Genomic DNA, 22,620 nt, shown 5'->3' on the forward strand with positions numbered 1-22,620 from the left:
TGTTCTCGAGGGTGGCACTGAAGAGTTTCGGTGAAATGGTATCACCCTGCTGAACCCCTCTCTTGACGTCAATGATCACTGCCCCGTAGAATGATGAGATCCTGGTAGTGAATCCACAATACAGCTCATGGCGGATCCTGATGTATTGAGTTTGAATGCCTGTTTGGCTAGGGCTTCAATGACCACTTCTGTCTCAAAAGAATCAAAGGCCTTCTTTAAATCAATGAACATTAGACAGAGCGGCATCTTGAACTCCTGAGAAACCTCAATGAGCTTGGTTATCGTGTGGATATGGTTGAACGTGCTGAATCCTTTGCGGAACCCGGCTTGCTCGCATGGTTGTCCTTCACCTAGTGTCTATTCAGGATGACTCGAGTGAACAGCTTGTAGATGACAGACAACAGGCAGACTGGGCAACAGTTGCCAATGTCGTGGATGTCTCCCTTTCTGTATAATAGAATAGTCCTGCTGGTTTTCCACTAGGATGGAACCTTACATTCAGACAGGTAGCATGTGAAGAGCCGAGCCAGTGTATTGATGAGTACTGACAGCAGGTTCTTTAGGTGTTCGGGTCTGACCTTGTCTGGGCCGGGTGCTGTTCGCATCTTTACCAACGAAATGGCGTGTCGGATTTCAGAAGGGAGAATGTTGGGAATGACACATCCATCCTGCGGGATTTGGTTATGTGGGCAGGTGGACGTGGCTATCGAAGAGATCCAAGTAGAAGTCATGGAATATCTTCTCCATTGCCCTTCTGGAAGATGTGATAGATCCATCAGGACATCGGAAGGCAGTCATCTTGGTCATGCAGCTGGCAAAGAACAGGCGGGCATTGCGAATGCCTTTCCCAGCTTCTACCACATCTGCCAGCACTGCTGCTCTTCTCTCTTTGAGGTCTTCCTTTATCGCTTCTCTGCACTGCATTGCAAGCTCGGACATTCGCTTGTGGTTGCCTGAGGCTTGCACCAAGCCACGTTGGCAAAAGAGCTCGAGAGTTTTCAAAGAGAGGCTTTTTTTATGGCTATCTCTCTCTAGAAGTTCTTCACGAGAATCATGATTATGATTATGAAGGTACTGAACCAGTCGATCATATTCCTCGTCAATGTTGTCAACGATGGCAACTTCCCATGTTGCCGCCAATAGTGCCAAAGAGCTCCCAGTTGGTCATTCTGGGAGTTTTCTTCTTAAACTTTGCAGCCCTTTCTCCCTGCTCTGTGAAGTAGAATTTTGCAGGAAGGAGATAGTGGCCCGATCCTGTTTGGAATTTTGGAACAACAGCGACATAGGTCAGGCAAAACCGTGGATTGAAGATGATGTGGTCAATTTCGTGGTGGAACCATCCACCGAGAGACTTTCATGTCCAACATTTAGATTTGGCCTTCTGGAACTGAGTTACCATGAATGTTCTTGGTCAACATGATGAGCTCAGACGGTCTCTCACCCTGTTCGTTTCATTCTAGGCGAAGGGTCCTGATGTGGAGTTCTTCAGCTGATCTTCTCGGTCTGATCTTGGCATTAAAATCACTGACAATTATCTTGTAGAAGGTGTGGTCTTCTTTATAGAACTTCTCCAGCTCCATGTAGAAATTCTCAATTTCTTCATCATCATAATTGGATGTTGGTGCGAAGACAACGAAGATAGAAACTGCCGGCAATAAGCTCCATCTATTCAAGTGTAATTGTTCGATTCGGGTTGTTAGGCATTCGAATGAATCAGTGCTCATGGTCAAGTTCGTGTTGACAAGGACACTGACACCACACCATGCCTCTTTTGTCACATGAACAGTTCTTCTCCAGTGTCGAAAATGGCCTGATGTGATTGATGCCTTCTCATCTCGGTTAGATCAATGATGTCGTACTTGATCTTTCACGCTTGCACCATCAGGTCCTCGATGTATGCATCTGATGACAGTGTATGTGCATTGAAAGTACAGACAATCATTTTTGTCCTTCTTCATTTTCTGTCCTTCATTTTGTCCCTCTTCAACCACAAACTCTGAAAAAAATTCACTTTCCTCCCTGGGTAAGGCATTTAAACTTTACATGACTCAGTTTCTTCCCCTGCAAAATAATACTATGTATCTGGTACATGGCAGGTGGTAAAGTAATGAATAAAAAATGAATATATCTAAAGTGTTAAACATTAAATAAGGTACCACAATGCTAGGTGCAGAGAGGTTCGCTTTTTAACCATGAAAGTTACCGCCATCATCAAAATCCCTATTATGTCTCCAATGCCCAAATTCCAAATAAATCCCAATTTAATATCCAAGCAAGCATTTCCACTATGATCAAATCAGTGTTCTTTCTCCTACAAAGCAGTCACGCTTAGGTCTGAAGCTGTAGGCCACTCTTCACAACTATCTTCTTACTGGAACACCTTTTATTTTCTCTTGCCCAGATAACACTAAATCCCTTCACTTAAACCCTCTATTTAGCCCCAGGAGGCCTTTCCAATCATCCCTGTTTGTGTTTTTTTACACCTTTTTTCTAAAACTCTCATGGACCATTTAGTTTTATCTGCTACTCGCTTTTCTTTGTGATTTCCATGTCACCTAGTCATCCCAAAGCATACAGTTACTAAATGCAGTATAATTTATTCATCTGCTAATTGGTACCAGAAGTTATTCCTGGTACAACTATAAGTGGTAACCATTCCTTTTTTTCCACTATGGGCCACACCCAGGGGTGCTCAGAGAAAACATGGATGGGGAAACTTGGGCTGGGGATTAAATTTAGAGCTTCACAAATGATATTGGATCGACTTGAGTTATCTCCCCAGCCCTGACAATCATTCCTATTCTTTTTGAAGTTACAAATGAATCATAACTAAAAACAGACTTATCTGACCTAACAAATATACATAAAATTTTAACTATTTTTTGAACGGGGCCCTTTAAAAAAAACAAAAGGGATTCACAGGGGCTTTTCAGGGTACCCTTAAATTGAATATAGAAGTTCATGCCTCTCAATGGTTTTCAGTAATTTGTATTTTCATGACTTTATCCTGAAAACAATTTTCCATTACAAAACAAAATAATACTCTCAATATAATTTAAATCTATCAAACATAAAATACAATTTTTAAAAATTCTTACCTAATCCTTTTTGTCCTGGATTCTTTGCAAAATTAAAAGTAAACTGGTAAAAATCCTTAAATCGTCCTGGTTCTTTCAATTCTTGTTCCATCTTGGGTATCTGGGACTTTAGTTTTTCTATGCTGTCACATCTACATTGTAAATTTAAATATACAAAAAAAAAATAAACCTTTCATTACAAATTAAGGACTTAACTTCTATCACAACTTGTATTTATTTTATGAAATTTTTTTCAAAAGTCAGTTGCAAAATCATCTTTTCATATTCCACAAACATGCAAAAGAAGAGAAGGCCTGTGATGAGCAAATGTCAGAAATCACTACTTTTAAACAACAAGTCTATGACTTTTAACGACTTAATTCATCGGACTATCAATACACAGGAACTGCAAATGTAAGCTGCAGAGAACTGATGAGAAAGTATAGCAATCAACATAATCATCCCCTTAAACCATAACTGATACTCTTTACACAGTAGCAAATCATATGCCTAATTTCCAAAAATAGTCTCTTACTAGGTCAGAAAGCATTCCTCTTAAAAATTTACATCGTTATCTACAAAGTAGAAAGTATTGCGGCTAGAGTGATAGCACAGCAGGTAGGATGCTTGCCTTGCACGTGTCCAACTTATCCTGCACATGGTCAACCCAAGTTCAACCCCCAGCATCCCATATGGTTCCCCCAAGCCTACCAGGAGTGATTCCTTGAGAGCAGACGCACGAGTAACCCCAAGCACCAGCGGGTATGGCCCAAATAACAAAGTATTAGCTAGGTTCACCTCTCCCATGTCTGAATGAAATGCCAAATCCTTATTACACTTTTTTCCCTTTATTTAAAAAGCACTTAACTTCTAAGGAATTGACAGGGTCTGAATACCATATTTTACTTTCTACCTAAAAGCCCTCAAATACAAATATTCTAGTTCTTAATGTCTTGATAAACCAATCAAATTCTTTTTCCTCAAAATCATTACTGCTTTTATTTTCACTCTTGTTTATATAACACCTTCTGGGATTAACAGATCAAAAATCTTTATTTGGAAATTCATCAAAGCATTTTAATTAAAAGAAAAAACAGTATCAGGGCTGGAGCAACAGCACAGCAGGTAGGGTGTTTGCCTTGCACGTGGCTGACCCGGGTTCCATTCCCAGCATCCTATATGGTACCCCAAGCACTGCCAGGAGTAATTCCTGAGTGCAGAGCCAGGAGTAACCCCTGTGCATGGCTGGGTGTGACCCAAAAAGAAAAAAACAAAAACAAAAACAAACAAAAAAACCCGTTTCTTTTTTTTTAATTTAATTTTTATTAGTGACAAACCATGAGGTACAGTTGTAGACTTACACATTTTTGTGCTTGGGTTTCAATTATACAACGATTAAGTACCCATCCGTCCACCAGTGCCCATTTTCCACCACCACAGATCCCAGTACCTCTCCCACCCCCCTCATTCCCCCATCCCACTCTGCCTCTGTGGCAGGGCATTCCCTTTTGTTCTCTCTCTCCTTTTTGGGTGCTGTGAAAAACCCTCAGTTTCAAATGAAAAATAAATGAAGAATCCTAATGAAAAAAATTGTGCTACTATAGAAAATTTCAGCAAGTTGAAAGAGCTAGAGGCTTTCACTGCAGAACATAGTGTCAGGCCTGTTGTTAATTTGTGTCTATTAATTTGTTAATCAATGTGCTGTGGCGCTGTCTAGTAGACTCCAAGTTGTGCGATTTCATTTTTCTTGAAAGCTGGATCAATGTTAGGCTCCACCAATAGAGGGCAATAAAGACTTCAACAGGAAAGAAGGAACTTTTCTTCAGCTAGTTTTCAGCAGAGGGCCAGTCTCCAAGGGGGGGCAGGAGCGTCCGCCGGCAGTGGCAATCCCCTGGCTCCACGCTGCCAGTCAGTTCCCTTGTGGCAGGAAAAGCTGGTATCAAGGTCCTGCAGCAGCTACACCTTCTTTCTTCACGTTCTAGGCTTCTTCTTGATTCATTTCCCTCGGCCACCAGGGGTCATAGAAGATTTTTACAATTGCACCCTAATATTAGACCTTAAAGCTCTCTCTCATTCTTCCAACATGATAAAAACAACATTTTTACTTTCTCACTTAAATGAGTCTTTGTGTTTTATTTGGACCCTACCAAATTACAACGTCCCTCAGCTCGGATTATCTCCCCCATATGTGATACTTTTGCTTTAAAGGGGGGGAGGGTGGCAAGGGGGATAAATTTAAAAATTGTTTCAAAGGAAATGGACATTTTCCAGTCTCTGATGACAAGGAGATTACCAAGAATTGAAAAGAGGATTGAAGGGCCCCATGTACCATAGAGGAGGAACATGGCTACTAGGGTGGTAGATGTGGTCTGGCAAGAGTTACAATGTACCCCTTATACATAAATACACAAATGCTTATAAACCAATGCTGCATCAATTTTAAATAGTAATTTTAAATTTTAAATTTTAAATTGGCTAGTTTTTAGTTGAAAATAAAAAATGCTCAGGCTCTAAATCACTGAATCCTGGCTCTAATTACTATGTTTTGTGGGGGGGAAGGATGGGTTCGGGGGTAATTTGTGTATACTGGGAATCAAACCTAGGGGCCCCATTACATGGTAGTATGTGCTGTGTGTGTGTGTGTGTGTGTGTGTGTGTGTGTGTGTGTGTGTGTATACACACCCATGAATATATTATGGGTATATACATACTCAGTGGGCATCAGGGTCTATTCCTGGCTCTGCACTCAGGGATCACTCCTGGCAGTAGCAAAACATGTACATTTATTTTATTTATTTATTTATTTAGGTTTTTGGGTCACACCCGGCAATGTTCAGGGGTTACTCCTGGCTCTGCACTCAGGATTACTCCTGGCGGTGCTCGGGGGACCATATGGGATGCCAGGAATCGAACCCAGGTCAGCGGCATGCAAGGCAAACGACCTACCTGCTATGCTATCACTCCAGCCCCGAAACATGTACATTAAATATTGCTATATTCCTCTGTCTCTAACACTTTCTAATTCTCTAATTTCTCTGAACTTCAGTTTCTTTCATCTCTTAAAATTTAGCAGTTTCTAAAATAAACGTTCAAAAGTGTTAGCTATCACTGAACAGTCACACACTAAAAACAAAAAGGGCAAACTGCCACATATCTGTAAATATTTTTGCAACCTCATTTAAGTATCAAAAATTAAAGAATCGATCTTTACCCACTGACTTTCCAATCCATCTCAAGACATTTAGCTAATACGCCAAGGTTCAACTGGAACAAAAAGTGTGCAGTAATTTTCAAGATTTCAAATTCTGAGTTTTTTTCTATAAATTCAAAGTTTGTTCATAATCAAAGTTTTCTCATTTTATATGTCCATGTAAAAATTAAAGCATAGTCACATTTAAAGTATAATAATGATTTTAATACCACTAATTCTTAATGCATTTAAAAAAAACAGAAACAAGCAAAACTATAATACGGATGAGGCTAGAAATATGGCTCAGTAGTAGAACACAAATGTGAAACCTGTATTTGATCACCAGCATAACAAAAAAGTTTTTCATAAAAAAAAAAATTGCTGTGTAACACAATACAGCAGGCCACAGATATATGACAAGCCATGGAAACTGAATAATAATGGAAAGAAACTAGAATATGAGTCCATTTCTCTTCAAAGTTTGTGGTCTGGTGGATTATTTTTTTAATTTACACTTAAAATTTCAAAATATGATTCAGTTCCCAAGTAACTTTCACAATAATGTACCAAATTTTTAAAAAAATATTTTATAAAGTAGTTCACAATATTTGATTACATTTAATATTCAGACACCAATCCCACCACCATTGTTACACCTTCCCACCACGATACTTCGGATGTTTTCATCCCAAACCCCAATCCCTAGCCCAAAGCTGGTATTTTGTATTGTTATGGGGAAACGCTGAAAATGCTACTAAAAAGTATCCTTAGAGGAAAGAGTGCGAAGATTATTGTATTTCACTCAGGGACCATTAAGCTCTTCTCTAAGAGATCACTAATATGTTGTTAAAGGTTGAGCCTTGTGTGCTTTTATACACATATCTGTAAAAAATAATATTTCCCTCTAAGATTGATTGCTTCCTACTTAGAATCCCATCAAATGTGGTGCGATTGTACCAAATTTTCTCTGGTTACTTATATACTCACCCTAATTCTGTCATGCCATCCATAAACTCCTGTTTGGAGAATTCACACTGAGTTGCTGCTCTGAACTTCCATGCAATTATCAACACACTAATGCTGGCTGGATCGAGTGCCAGGTCATCACAGAACTGCTGTATACCATCTATTCCAATTTTATTTTCATCTTGAGGATCTTTAAAATAACCATGATGCAATATTAAGTTAGTGCCCAACTCTATGTTATTCCCCAAAGCAAAAAATATAAATACTTGATATTTCCTTAAAATGTCAATGATCACATGCAAATTGTAACAGACACATTCCCTTATAATTTAAGGCGACACTACCACCAAAATCCTTAAGAAGACTAGAAAGGTATATGCAGGTGGGCACTTGATTTTTTTTTTCTTTCGGGCTACGCGGGGCATTGCTCAGGGTTCACTTCATGTGAAAAAGTCACATTCACACATTCAGAAAATCAAGACACCCCTTTACTGAATTTTTACTGAACTTATCCACATTTTAAGTAACCATTCTAAATTAAGTGTGATCGACCAAAAATGTATGAGGTAGGGGTTTGGGTCACACTCTGCAGTGCTCAGGAGTGCTAATAATACAATATGAAGTACTGGGAATCGAATTGGGGTCAACTTCATGCAAGTGCCTTCACCAGTATCTCTATGGCCACAAAAACGTTTTCCTTTAAAGTTCATTTGGGGCGAGAAATACAGTCAAGTGCCCGTCTTGCACACAGCAAGACGGTCAGGTGCCCCCGTCTTGCACACAGCCAAGACAGGCTCGATCCTGCAGCCACACAATCCCCAGCACTCTCAGCCCTACCAGGAGTTATCCGTTAGCATAGAGTAAGGAGTAAACCCTGAGAACAGTCACATTAAAAAAATAAATAAATAAGTTCCTTTGGGGCTAGGAAGATAGCGCAAAGGACTGGAGAGGACAAATTTGCATACAGAAGACCTGGGTTCAAACCCTGGCACCCCGACCCTGGCACCCCAGAGGTTTCCCAGGCATCGTAGGATCTGCCTTTGACCACTGGCTGTGCCCTCCCCTAAAAGTTTTTCATTTCACCACGGCAATCATTTCAATTACATGTATTTTCAAAGTCAGCCCAAAATATTAAAAATTGAATAAACCAAACCATAAACATTTATTCTCTTCAGACAGAAAAAAAGAGACAAATATAAGGAGAAAAAGGACAACTAGAATCACATATATTGTTAAATTTTCTTTTTTTTTTGCTTTTTGGGTCTCATCCGGCTATGCTCAGGAGTTACCCCTGGCGTTGCTCAGGGGACCATATGGGATGCTGGGAATCGAACCTGAGTCGACCACGTGCAAGGCAAACACCTTCCCCGCTGTGCTATTGCTCCAGCCCCTATCGAATGGATTTTTAACAACCTATGACTTCTGAACATAAACAAAATGTAATTCCAATTTTGGAAAAATCTTGAAAAGAAACTCCAACATACATACATTTCTAAATAAACTTAAAGTACATGAAAGGATCATGCTATTAATTACTGTTTCTCAAAAGAATAAGAAAAAGACTTAAACTGGTCCATCAGGGAGTTAAAAGATGGAAATAAACAGGCTAAGAAAAAATGCTGTTAGAACATTTTTCTCTCAGATCTTTTGGAGCGATTCTAAGATCTACAGAGCTGTGCAGGCCACTTCCATCCCATTTAGTTGTGTCTTATTTTATTTCCCACAAGAAACATTCAACTTTAGAAATCTGGTGCAAAATATTTAGTCACGCGCAAACACTCACCTTTGTATCTATTGTACAGTTGTTCTAACTTCTTCCTGTCCAGTGATCCTTTTACACTCTCTCGTATATAAAGTTCAGGATTTTGGAAAAAATTGTCTGTTGCAACATCTAACTTCCAGTCATTTTGAGACAGACAACTTACTGCTGTTTTTTCACTAGATTGTGTGAAGATCATAAACTGACGAACTTTATCCTTCTGCGATGATTTCAACTTGTTCTATTGAAATCAGAAAACAAACTGAAACGATGTAAAGTCACAGAGAACGAAGTATTTCTATATGGCTGACTCATTATTAATAGCAATGTTTTTGTCTTATAAAACATTTTATTTAGTTCAAGGCTTATTTTTTATTTCCTTTTCATCAGAAAGATGTATTTCATAAAAATCTAAACCAAGAGAGAGTACAGTGAGTAAGGTGCTTACAGAAGCCTTGCATGCTGCTGACCCAGATTAAATCTCTGGAATTACCAACACATGGTCCCCCAAGTCCTGCCAAGAGTGATACCTGAGCACAGAGCCAGGAGTAAGCCCTGGATTGAGCAGAGTGTGGCCCAAATATAAAAACAAAAGAATTAAAACCTAAACCACAAAATTTGGGGGAAAAGCACTAGGATAGAGGCAAAGGAAGTTCAACCATTCAGCATTTCTTACAACACACCATCAGACAACGTATAACTACTACACAGAAAGCCTGGCTACTGTCAAAATCCTGACTAAGTTTTTGGTCAGGCACAAAGCTCTAAAAGGATGCATATAATAGTGCTGAGAAACATGGTATAATCTAGCCAGTCAGAAAATTCAAATAACCCTAGGGAACAACGAGATTAGCAGGTGTTTGTGTAGTATTAAAACAAAGAACGTAAAGTACAGGTCTCACATTACCACACCCCATTTGTTTTCTTGTTACTTTTAGTGAGCAAGTAACTGTACTTCTCCTGAAGGTTTCCAGGAACAAAAATAATTATCAAGAAAATTTCCTTGTGTTTTCACACAAATTAGAAGCAGTGAAATATGAGCAAGTACTTTACAAGATAATTTTTAATGGGAGTCTGTTTTTCACCTGGGGGGAGGGTGCCAGAGCTGGAACCCAGGTCATATGCGTGCAAGGAAGGCCTCACCTGCAGTACTATCACTCCAGCCCCACCATACACTATTTATAAACTTTACTTATAAACTTCAAGAAAAAACTATCAAAGAGAGAAATGATTCTATCACAACACAAAAATAAAACTTTGCAAAATCAAGTTTGGAGACCAACCCTATGTCCTGCAATATGAAAAATACTGATGCCTTGAAACCTGATGGCAGGTATAAGGTATATTAGCAGTCTCTGTAAATATGTTAGCGCTTGGGATCACAGACTTAAAAGTCTCAACGTGTTTATTAAACTTGAGAAACTGTAAGATCACTAACATCCTACTTCACTAAGAATTCTATCGAACCACTGAACAGCAAATAACTCATCATCCCTTCACTTGACATCTCTCAATTACCAAATAGCTTCCTTTGGAAAAACATTTCAGAGCTGGGAAGATCAAAGGGCTGGAGCACACGCTTTACATGTGGGAGCCCTGAGTTTGATCCCTGGCACCGCACAGTCCCTTGAGCACCATCAGAAGCAACTCCCAAGTTGCTACTTCATGTGAAAGAAAACCACTTTGATCTCAACTTTTGCTACTGAAAACTATTTCTAAAATTAGATTCCTTTCTCCCTTGAAAGATATAGAATACTGAGCTATGTTTTAATCCATCTCTGAAAAACAGAAAAGTATCTGAGGGTCATCATGATCTTCAAGACTACTATTTAATGATACAGAAAGTACTGGATTTTAACCTAGAAATATATCAACCACAGGCCACATCCTAAAATTTCTTCAGAATTACCCCAGGTGTATTTTCTTTTAATAACTTTCCACTTTCCCTTTATTCTCCTCCAAGTTAAGGAAGGGAACCAATCAGGATTATTTTATTACTCAGTATTAAATCCGGTGCTCTCGTCCCTAAAAGACATGAAAAAATGTGGGGGTGGGGGCGGGTGGCACACACAATTTCACTCCAGCAAATCTCAAGAGAGCCAGTCACTCCACTACAGACTTCCTGTCAGAGAGTAAGAAATTGGGATAGGAGAAGACAGGCCCAAAATAGCATCTTACCCAAACAAAACTATACAAATGAATTATCTCACTTCATATTTTTACGTATGTAACAAATATATAATGTTAAGTATGAACTATTTGAATTGGCTTGAATTTACAGAACACTGCTAATGATATAGATAAGAAAAGGGGCTGCAGCTACCCATTTCCAAAGAGATGAGACAGTGATACCTTCCAGATAGAGACCCTTTAACCTACAAAGGGTAGGGTCCTTGCCTTGCATGCACCCAACCTGGATTCCATCCCCGATCACCACAAGGAGAGCTCCCAGAGTGCAGAGCCAGGAGTGAACCCAAAGCACAGCTGGGTATGGCCCAAGAACAACAAAAATAAAATACCTGAGTGATACCGGACAGAAAGCTGATAGTAGAGGTTGCTGGAAGGCTGAGTGGGGTTAAGTATTCCTGCTCCTAGGAGTCTAGGAAGTACCCCCCCCTTCCATATTATAATGTAGATTTTTACCTTTCCTCTGCTAGAAGAAATCTTAATACTTGCTCTCCTATTATAGAGACACACTCAACCCTATGCGCTAAAAGCTGATGTGAAGTAGACCTGGAGTGCGCTACACGTGTCTGCCTTTCCCTCAAGTCTAAGAATTAACACTGAACCATCTTTTTCCCCCAGACCACATAAGGGGCACCAGTCAAGGTGTGCAGATTCTGAAGTATGTACCAAAGGCTTACATTTTTCCTGATTTTTAAAAAGAAGAATCTAGTCACCAAAGAATCATTTTCCAGGGGTCATGACTATGAATTTAAAAACAGGTGTAAGAAAAAAATGGATTTTCTCTATTTCTATAGCAAACCCCGTAGGGAGCTTCCTAAGAGCAAAAAAAAAAAAAAAAAACCCTTAAAAAAATGATTCAGCACATAAATGGAGTGGATTCCCTATACTTTAAGGCTTATTTGAAAGAAACAAACTAGACTGGTCATTAAGAGTAGCAATACAAGCTTTAGTACCCAAAGTTAGGTACCACAAGTTTTCTAGGAAATCCTACACTAGTATAAAAATTGCATCAAGCATAGAACACACTGAGTATTTTTATTTCTAGCACCCACCTCAAAAGAAAGAAATCCAGGAAAGAGGAGGAAGGGGAGCAAGAGCAAGAAAGGGATACTAGAGGAGAGAACAGAAAACTGTCTCCTAATAGAAAGTTAACTACAGTTTAACAAAATTGCACTTAAGTCGATTTGACAATTTGTCTAATTCAGAAAAGACTACCATAATCTAGCAGTAAGGAATACTTACTTGCTAATCTTTCTAAAATAAAATATTTGGTTATAAATACACACTGTTTAACTCAAGGATAGTAGAGATAAAGACCAGGATTGCTCCATGGCTTGGAAGCTGGCCTCACATGCTGGGGGAAAAGGCAGTGCAGATGGAGAAGGGACCACCAAGTAAAAGATGCTGGGAGGACCCGCTCAGGATGGGAGTGCTGAAAGTAGGCTACAGACCGAACATGATGGCCACTTAATACCTGCATTGCAGACCCCTAAAGTAGAGAGAATAAAAAGGAATCTGCCTGCCACAGAGGCGGCAGGGCAGGGGGAGAAATACTGGAACATTGGTGGTGGAGAATGAGCACTGGTGGAGGGATGGGTACTTGATCATTGTATAACTGAAATGTAAGCACAAAGTTTGTAAGTCTCTAACGGTGATTCATTAAAAAATAAAAAATGAAAATACATATATACATACTGTTTAATACTTATAACTAGCACTAGTTCACTCAAGAAGACTCACATCTCAAATAAAAGTTTATCTGGGGGGGAAAAAAAGTCTTAACTGTTTGATGTAGCTAAGTATTATATAGTCAAGTATATTTTTCCACTGAACGTACAAGTATATTGTGATAAAAGTGGGAAATCAGAAAGGATATTCTAGAGGGTTTTTTTTTTTTAAGAAGCATATCATGTTTCAAAATTCCTCCTGTAGGGCTAGGGAGAACTTAGTACCGGAGGTAGGGTGCTTGCCTTGCCCACAGCTGATCTGAGTTCATTTCCTAAAAGCCCATATGATCCCGAGTTCCACCAAGAGTGATCCCTGAGTGCAGAGTCAATACTAAGGCCTGAGCACAGCCAAGTGTGGCTCAAGAACCAAAAAGAGTTAAAAAAAAAAAATTCTTCTTGCATTTCCCTCAAATAAAACAACAATAAACAAGGGAGAGGGAAGTTAATTAAGTCTAAACTTTATAATACACATAATAAGTGATATTTTCAAAGCCAAAATTTTGGATTTATTTTATTATTTCCATTCTGTTTTTCAGATTCTCAACTCTGGCTTCAAATTTTGTATGAACACAAAGAAGCAGACATTGAGACCTTGATAGTTTTAAAGGAATTAATTTTCTACTTCAATCCTAGTTATGGGCTGGAGCGATAGCACAGCGGGTAGGGCATTAGCCTTTCACACAGCTAACATGGCCAACCCGAGTTTGATTCCTCCACCCCTCTCGGAGAGCCCGGCAAGCGACCGAGAGTATCTCGCCTGCATGGCAAAGCCTGGCAAGCTCCCTGTGGTGTATTCAATATGCCAAACACAGTAACAACAAAGTCTCACAATGGAGATGTTACTGGGCCCGCTTGAGCAAATCAATGAACAACGGGAGGACAGTGACAGTGACAATCCTAGTTATATCAGGATTTGACTTATCTAGCTCACAAAAGGCAACGTTTTCAGGATCAAAACACTGTAAGGATCACCCATAATTATCACTAAAAGCAATGTTCTCATATTTATATGATTAACGGTTTAACTTCAAAACCTAAAGAGCTCATTTTAGTACAGAAAAGTCATACTTTCCACGTGTGCTACATAGTATTTATCAAATAGAGCCAAATGTTACCAATATTCCAAACCACTCATCTATAAGAGACCTTCCCATAAACTGTAGGTCTGAGGTCAAAAGAGTAGGAAAAATCAATTCAACTAACAAGACTACCTACTCTCAAAAGGATACTTTCACCTAGGGGCAAAAGTTCAGCAGGAGAGGCCCACGAAGAACACAGGTAGGTGTAGCTAGAACTCCTCTTCCTCTCTACCTACCCGCACAGAATCAGAGGCTGAAGGACTTGATTAGTGAAGAGTGCATGATTAGGAATGAATGCAGACTCTCCCGCCAGACCGGCAGGATTTTAATCCCACATGTGCTCTTAATTGCTGTGTGACTTTGGGAAAATTACTTCATCTCTGTGTGCTTCGACTTCTTCACCTATAAATAGTGTGATGGCTAGATAAATTAATTCAGGTTAAACTCTTAAAACTGTAACAAGCATATAATAAAAGACTCCTTTACAAGTCCATGAGGAAAAGACAATACTCCAGAGGGGGAAAAATAATTTTACATAAGTGGTTAAAGGAAGAAGCACAATAATCAGAAAACTGGTAGCCAACATCTGAGATCCTACTGTGTGCCAATACTATGCTAGTGATCTACTCCTTAATTCTGCAAGGTGGCTATTACTGATTCCATTCTAACAAGCCTCCAAAGCTCAATTAGTGGGGCTAGAAATGAGAAATTCTGGTGACTGGCTTCAAGGCCACTTTCCACTGATTCAACATAGCCAATAAAAGGAAAACAGAACAGATGAAAGTATAACCACATTTTTTGTGTGTGCTAGAGGAAAAAAAAATGGAAAGGTGAGCAATAAAAACATTGCACCTATTTCTAATGGAAATTTTGACTTTTCCCCTTTCCAAATGTAAACAATTTGTATTCTGACTAAAAACTGTCCATTAGGTTTTCCCTCATAAACTAACTCAAAAAGATAGGCATTTCCCTTTCAGGGTTTTACAAGGGAGAAAATGATGGGTTATTTTTAAGTAATTCTACAAGAAGAAAAATGAGTTTACAGTCTTGTTTACTATATTTTTATAATAGTTTATTATTGAAAAGATGGATTAAAAATCGAGTTTTTAAAATGTAGGGAGATGAAAATTAGGGAAGCAGTAAAAGCTGGTATTATCTTTTCCAGTGAAAAGGCTTGAAACCCAGAGAAAAACACAAACACATGTACAATATTGCTAAAAGAACAAGCAAATGTGTACAATTTCATATACATACAAAACCAGAAAAGTTTTCAGTATTCTGTTAAATTATAATCCGCAGTTTAGAATAATTACTTATACTTAGGCTTGTCCTTGGTATTGTTCATTTGAAAACTTACTGCACTTTGGCAGGTAAAACATTTTAAGAGATAGTAATATATTGCTAAGTCCATCGAGGAATAACAGACTAGTTATTGTACTGATATTTCTATACAATAGCAATTCACCTTTAAAAGAAAAAAAAGTTCCTGGACGTTTAGTTGTAAGATCCAATCTGGGTGTGTGTGTGGGGGGGGGGGGGGGGCCTTACTCAAGAGTCCTGGGAGGGCTATTGTCATGCTTGGTGCTCAGGAGACCTTGCAATGCCCGGGACAGTCATCCGGGCACTCACATGTAAAGCATGTGTTCCAGCCCTTTGCGTAATCTCCCTGGCCCCCAACTCTGGTACATTTTTAAGAATTTTCCTCACCGGTTTCAAACAAACACTCTAAGGGAAATTTAAAATATTTTCTCTTCCCCACACAGAATTTTTATTTAAGAGGTTCCTACCACTGTAAATGGAACGCTTGACTGGTTTGGAGAAGATTGCTTTAACTACTGAAAGTTGCTTTTTCTAACAGCTGATCAACTTTGTTAATATACACAGTATGGGCCTTAAAATATGTGAGCTACCATATTTCAATAGTTCTCCCAAACTACCGGTTTTGATCTTCTAACACAATCAAGACAGCTCATTTAAATTTGCTTTTCCTCTTCATTAGACTTATTTTCTAAGTAAATCTCAAGGTATGAAAAATTACTGAGGAAAGAAAAAAATTTTAAAGAAATTCCATGAAGATTTTTTTTTCAAAGTTTCATAGTTACAGTCATGCAGTATTAGTTTCATAAAGCGAATGATTCCTTGAAAAAATGAAATCTCTTATTTCCCAGATCTGGTATCTCACTCAAATCCAAAATCCAGAAATATTAGAATCCTATGAATAATAAATACGCACTCTAAATGTTTACTGAAAGAAAGATCCCCTACAAAGGGATGGGTCATGTGCTTAAGCAACTGATCTGCTATAGAACATGGTGTTCAGGTTAAGGGACGCAAAGGTGTAACGCTACAAAATTCTTTAGAAAAAGAACTGTTTACAAGTAAAGATCTCAGGGGTCAGGGCAATAGTACAGTGGGTAGGACGTGTGCCTTGCACAGTGACCAGGTTCGATCCCAGCAACCCTTATTTATGGTCCCTGAGCACGCCAGGAGTGATCCCTGAGTACAGAGTCAGAAGCAAGTGCTGCACATTGCTGAGTGTGGCCCCAAAGCCAAAACAAGCAAACAAATAAAGTATCTTAGGGCTGAAAATGTAATAGAAGGACTAAGTTGCTTGCTTTGTACCTGACCTCCCTCCCCCAGTTCAAATACCCAGCATCATAGTGGGTCACCAGAGCAACAGCCCCGGGGCAATGCTGGGGCCCAAAGAAAAACAAAGATCTCTCAAAACCTGACAGTGCAGACAAGCAGCCTAGTCGTTTACAGTGATTGGGTGTTAATTCTATAAACTGCACACTTCTAAGTATTGAAAGATGCGTTTCCTCCTGTTTTTGCTTTTTCTTGGGGCAGGGGTAGATGGTGGGGGGGGTGGTGTTGTAAACTGCTCAAGAGCTTGTGTCCACAAAGCATGGAGTCCTAAACCCTATTTGAAACCATGTCTCTTCTTCGAATGCAATGGTTAATACTATCACAACCTGAGCACTGTAGCACCATTCTCCCGTTGCTCATCAATTTGCTCGAGCGGACCCCAGTAACATCTCCATTGTGAGACTTGTTGTTACTGTTTTGGGCATATCAAATACGTCATGGGGAGCTTGCCAGGTTCTGCCTGGGCGGGTGGAATACTCTCGGTAGGTTGCTGGGCTCTCCAAGAGGGGCAGAGAAATCAAACCCGGGTTGGCCGCGTGTGAGGCAAACGCCCTACACGCTGTGCTATCGCTGTGGCCCATCACAACGTGAATACATTAAAACTGAAAGGGAGCTTTCTCACAGATATTCATTATGTTGGCCCCAACCTATAAGATCATCATCAATCAGTAACCTAAGTAAAGGATCTCACGTGTCTGAAATTATTTTTTTTTATGAGGGTAAGTGGGAAGGACGTTACCACCGGAGTCCAATTTTACATTAAAACTCTTTTTTTTTTTTTTTTGGTTTTTGGGCCACACCCAGCAGTGCTCGGGGTTTACTCCTGGCACTATGCTCAGGGATCGATCCTAGCCAGGCTCCAGAGACATTATGTGGGTGCTAGGGAGTTAACCTGGATCCACCACATGCAAGGCAAGCGCCCTACCTGTGGTACCATCACTCAGGATCCAATATTGTAATTTTCTTACTACATATACCAAAAGGGTTTTAATTTTTCAATTACCTCAATGTTTACAGCAGATCACTTATGCTGACATAGAAACAACTAGGTCACTCTTCAATGTGGTCTAATGTGATAAGAAACCAGAGTGAAACTAATAAATTTCCACCTATACTGAAAGGGTGCTTGCAGGTTTTTTAAGTATGAGTTGCATAATACGGAATCAGAGGAACTTTTCATTTCTACTCTGCCACATGTTAGTTTTTTACCTTGGTCTATTTAAAATTGTTTAGCCTCCGTTTAAAATAAACACACTTAAAATAAACAGATGAAAGAGACACTAAGACCTGACCAAGGAGAGACTAAATAAGGGTTGTAAATTGACTAATGGTCAATGGTTAACATCTTTCCTTCCGAAAGGTCCAGCTTTCTACATTAAATGATCAAGTACAACATATTCAAAAGCAATCTATAAAAGAGGTTCTGTTGCATTGTTCTCATTAACTAGAGTGGAAAAGTAAATACGATGGTCAACTAGTTTTTTATAGGATACTGGGCAGTCATCTTCAACAGAATAAAAGGCTCTGTACAAGGAAGCTCTGTGGGAAGGAAGACTACAGTACTATACTACTTGCTAAAACTGTGAGGGCCTGAGAGATGGCCCAAAGGGCTGCAGCACAACTTCTGCATGCAGAATCCTCCGTTCAAGTCCGGGCACACGGCCCTAGCACTGTCTGCAGGGACCCCAGAAGCAGGGTGCCATGAGTAGCCCTGTATACCCTATCCCCAACACAGGTGGGGGAGAAGAGTTCAACTGCTTTTAAAATAATTATAAGAACACTACGGGGGAGCAGCGACGAGGTTTTTTCCTACGAATCAGAACCCTTCAGAGACCTGCCAGTTCTTTCCAAGTAAAGCCTGGTGTCCACACAGCACTCACTCCTGGCCGCTCAGACCTCACGTGTCTCCACCACCACCCCCTCCACCCCAGCCACACTGGTCGGACCACTTCTCACCATTTTCTGTGCGTGGCGGTGTTTCCTGAGTATTCACCCCATCAGCAGTGCAGGCAGGACTTGCACGCCCCCCTCCACTGTTCCACAGCACTCCCAACTTCCCTCCTTAACAATGCTCTTTTCCCATAGCTCTTACTGCCTTCTAAGGAAAAAGAGAAAAACACAGGTCTGTCACTTCCGAATGAAATGTAACCCTCTCCAGATAGTTTATCTTTTCAGTGAATACATACAGGAACATATGTATCCATCTCCCCAGTGCCTAGAACAATGCCTGCCACGAAACAGGATTGGAGTTATGTATGAATATATGTGTATATATATGAATTAAGTGCTTTAATTGCGTTGTCGATATGCAAAAGAATATTTACAAGTTCTCAAGAGACAACCTTGAACAGCCTACATTCACTGAATTTATAAAGTTGACATTAGTGAAAAAAATCTTTAAATTCAGGGCTGCACAGAGAACAGCAAATAGGACACTTGCCTAACACGCTGGCCTACGTTTAATCCCTGGCACCACATTATGATCCTCAGAGCTGTACCAGGAGTAATTCCTGAGCACAGAGTCAGGAGTAAGCCCTGACCACCACCAGGTGTAGCTCCAAACACCAACCCCGCCCCCCCCCAAAAAAAAACCGCATAGAATCTATAAATTCAAAATCCCCATATCTTTTAAGGCCATTAAAAACATTGTAATTAATACACTGATCCATTAATCTAAATTTTGTTACCTTACTAACACTTGGATTTTCCCCAAATATAGTTTCGAGTTGAATTTTCAGCTAATTTTTTAGCCAATTTGATGTGACTTAAAAGATATATATGTACAAGGAAAACACTGGATGAAACACTAACCCAGGAGTAACTTTCTGCAACTAACAATTTTGCAAATTTGAGCCTCAAAACCTCAATTCTAGATTTCCTCTTGTGAAAAAAATGGAAGAGCAGACAATTAGACAATTTTTGCAATCCTTTAAGTTCTAAAAATGCTATGGTGCCGTGAGTCTATAAAAATCTACTAGATTACAGTGTCTACATACTTCTCCCACATCTAATAAAAAAATCCTGAGTCACAAAATCCTCATGCTAAACTTTATAAATCATGAAGTTCAATCCTTTCATCTTACAATAAAATAACCTGAAAATTCTGAACACATTTGAGTTTTCAAGAGTGAAAAGAATGCTGTTTTAAAGATGTATCTATTTTCCTGTGTATACATCAGGTGGGTTAACTAGACAACTTTTTTCCTTACAGAAAATATTTCAGATAGTCTGTTAGGGAAGTGAGCCTTAGAACTGACAACTAAATGCCCTAGAAATGGGCTAAACACACAACACACACACACACACACACACACATCGCACAACTTACATTAGGCCCTAAACTGGATGAAGAAACAATCAACCTAAAAAAATGTTTAAAATCCTGATGGCCTAACTCTGGTTAGAGTTAACTGTGATTTCTAAACTCACAAGAACAGCACATGAAGGAGATTCTAGTGACATGATCGAAGTTCCGCCAAAGAGCACGGTTAGCGGTCTCATGTCATTACAGGTCTCTGTACATGAGTTATGGCTAAATCCCCCAAACTGATTTTCTATCAATAAAAGGAGAGAAGCGATGCAAGTGCCAACTCAAACGAAGTCTCCTGTGGACTGCACACATTCAGGACTCCTGGCCAGGTATGGCACCTTCCCCAGGCCTTGGGACCTGGAGGATGCTCGGACCCTGCGGCTGCCAAGGGAATGAATTTTGGGGCTCTCCAGAGCATGGTTGGCCGAGAATCCCCCTTCATGGCTTCAAGCGATCAACTCGACACGCTTGCCAAAGGGTCTGGCAACTTCAGGAATCTGTCTGTGGCTGTCAGACACTTCCTTGGACACCTGGTGGATCTCTGAATACGGTCTCAGCCCGATTCAGATCCGGTCCTTGCAGGCAGGGTCTTCCTACAAGGCGGGAAGAACCGAGGCAAGTCCCCGGGGGCGGGTCAGTCTTGAGCGAGGCCAACGGGGGACACCAAGCGACTGTCCAGGAGGAGGCTTCGGCTCAGCGTCACCAAGGACAAAAGACACGGGACACCCAGACACGCAGCCCGCGTGGCCTCCGCGGCACGCGCCCGCCAGCATGCGGACTGGCCCCACTCTCTCACACAGCAACCGCGCGGCGGCCCTCGAGCCACACGCCACGCTGGGTACGGCCCACGAGCGGGTCTGAAACAAAAAAAAACACGCAAGAGCCCGGAGTCGGGTCCGGGATCGCCCCAAGTGTGAGCAGGGAACTGGGCTGCCGGCTCTTTGGGGGTCGTGACGGTTCCCCGACCGCCCCCCAACAGCGACCTGCTCCGCATGCACGCATGCATGCATGCATGCATGCATACACATACACACACGAGAGAGAGAGAGAGAGAGAGAGAGAGAGAGAGAGAGAGAGAGAACTTGGCAAACTTTTCTCCCTCCGATCCCAAGCGCTCTCCAGCCAGCACCCTAGAGCGGTGGCTCCTCCCGAGCCCAAAGCAGAGGTGCTCCCGAGGCGTGGCCGGGGTGCTCCTCGCGGCTCTCGGTCGGGCGAGGGGACCCGCCGCACTTCCGCACTCGCTCCCCTTCCCCCCCCACCCCCGCGTCCCCGCGTCCCCGCAGCGCCGCGTCCCCGCCGGCTCGCAGGGGGGCGTCCACGGAGCGTGGCCCGACTCGGCGCTTCCCGCGGGCGGGCGCGGGCGGCGGGGAAGCGGCGGCGGGGAGCCCGGCCCGGGCGCCGAGCAGGGCGCGGGGCCGCCGAGTCCTTCCTGCCCGCGGGCCGGGCCGGGCCGGGCGGGAGGCTCCTCGCCCGGAACCCCGGAGCCCGGTCCCCGGCGCGACACAATAGAGCCGGCCGGGGCCGGGGCCGCTGCCCCTTCCCGTCCCCTCCCGTCCCGTCCCGACCCCTCGCCCGCGCCGCCGGCTCCCCGGAGCTCCCGACTAGGCCCCGCGCCGCTCCGCCTCCTCGGCTCTCGCGTAGCGGCGGCGCCGGGCCGGGCGGGCGGGCAGGGGCGCGGGAGGCCGGGGCGAGGCGGCGGGCGGGCAGGCGGGCGGGAGGCCTCGGGCCGGGCGCCGGGCGCGGGGGCCAGCCGGGCCGGGCCGGGCCGAGCCGAGCCGAGCCGGGCCGGACCGGGGGTGCCTCACCATGTTGGTGTCCTCCAGGCCGCTCCCCTCCTCCTCCTCCGGCTCCGCAGCGAATGGACGGCGGCGGCGGCGGCGGCGGTGGCGGCGGCGGCTCCTCTCACGGGCTCGCCGGGCTCCCGCTCATGCGCAGTGCGAGGCGGCCCCGGCGCGGCCCGCGGAGGCCGCCCCGGGCCGCGCGCGCGGGGAGGCGGAGGGACGCGGCCGGGCCGGGCCGGGCGGCGGGCGCGGGTCTTCCCCCCCACGCTCACCCCTACCCCGGGCGCGGCGGCCGTTGCGCGCCTGCCCGGGGTCCCCCCCAGCCCCGCCGCCGCTGGGACGCACGGGCCCGAGGGGCGCCAAAGACGCCCCCGCCGCCCCCCAGGAGGGTCTTTTCCAGACCCCCTTGTGTCTGTCTTGTCTGGACGGACGGGGTCGGCTCACCCCGGCTGGACCTGCCGGAGATCTTAGTCTCGCCCCGTACACGTCCGATTTCTTTCTTTTTATTTTTTTTTAAACTGTGACCACGCGCTCCCCAGAACGCAGTGTGCCCCCCTCCCCCCGCGGGTTGACCCCTTGAGCCCAAGGGACGGACCACGTGGGGTGCAGGTGTCCCAAATCGCAGCCTCAGCACCTACTGCTGGAGCTAAAGAGCGCCCCCCCACACCCCCACCCCCACCCTCCAAGCTCAACCTTCCAAGAGTACTTTGGAGAAGTGACAGTGAGTCACTTCTCCGAGGCGAGTCTGCACCTAGTGGACAGCTTGACCTAGTCTTGGGACTGAGCCTGGGGAAGCAGCAGAGCGGTACCAGGAATCTGAGCTGGGACCAGGTAGACTAAGATGCCCCCCGCCACACACACACACACACACACACACACACACACACACACACACAGA

General features: G+C 42.8%; 1 protein-coding gene across 2 annotated transcripts in view; it reads right to left on the reverse strand.

Moving 5' to 3' along the window:
• Positions 1-21,851, reverse strand: part of DCUN1D1 (defective in cullin neddylation 1 domain containing 1) — a 36,124-nt gene extending 14,273 nt beyond the window's left edge. Inside the window, exons 1-4 of one of the 2 annotated variants that reach the window (XM_056121981.1) lie at positions 21,747-21,851; positions 9,017-9,233; positions 7,255-7,423; positions 3,099-3,229 (exon numbers count right to left, since the gene is read on the reverse strand). In XM_056121981.1, coding sequence (XP_055977956.1) covers positions 3,099-3,229; positions 7,255-7,423; positions 9,017-9,233; positions 21,747-21,749 — 520 coding nt within the window. In that variant the 5' untranslated portion in view covers positions 21,750-21,851. Of the gene's footprint in view, positions 1-3,098; positions 3,230-7,254; positions 7,424-9,016; positions 9,234-18,587; positions 18,694-21,746 lie in introns of those variants that run through there. The other variant, XM_056121979.1, reaches the window with a different exon arrangement.
• Positions 21,852-22,620: the final 769 nt, after the last annotated feature.

This window comes from Sorex fumeus, unplaced genomic scaffold (genome assembly GCF_029834395.1).
Source record: "Sorex fumeus unplaced genomic scaffold, SorFum_2.1 ptg000044l, whole genome shotgun sequence".
NCBI classification, from domain to species: domain Eukaryota; kingdom Metazoa; phylum Chordata; class Mammalia; order Eulipotyphla; family Soricidae; genus Sorex; species Sorex fumeus.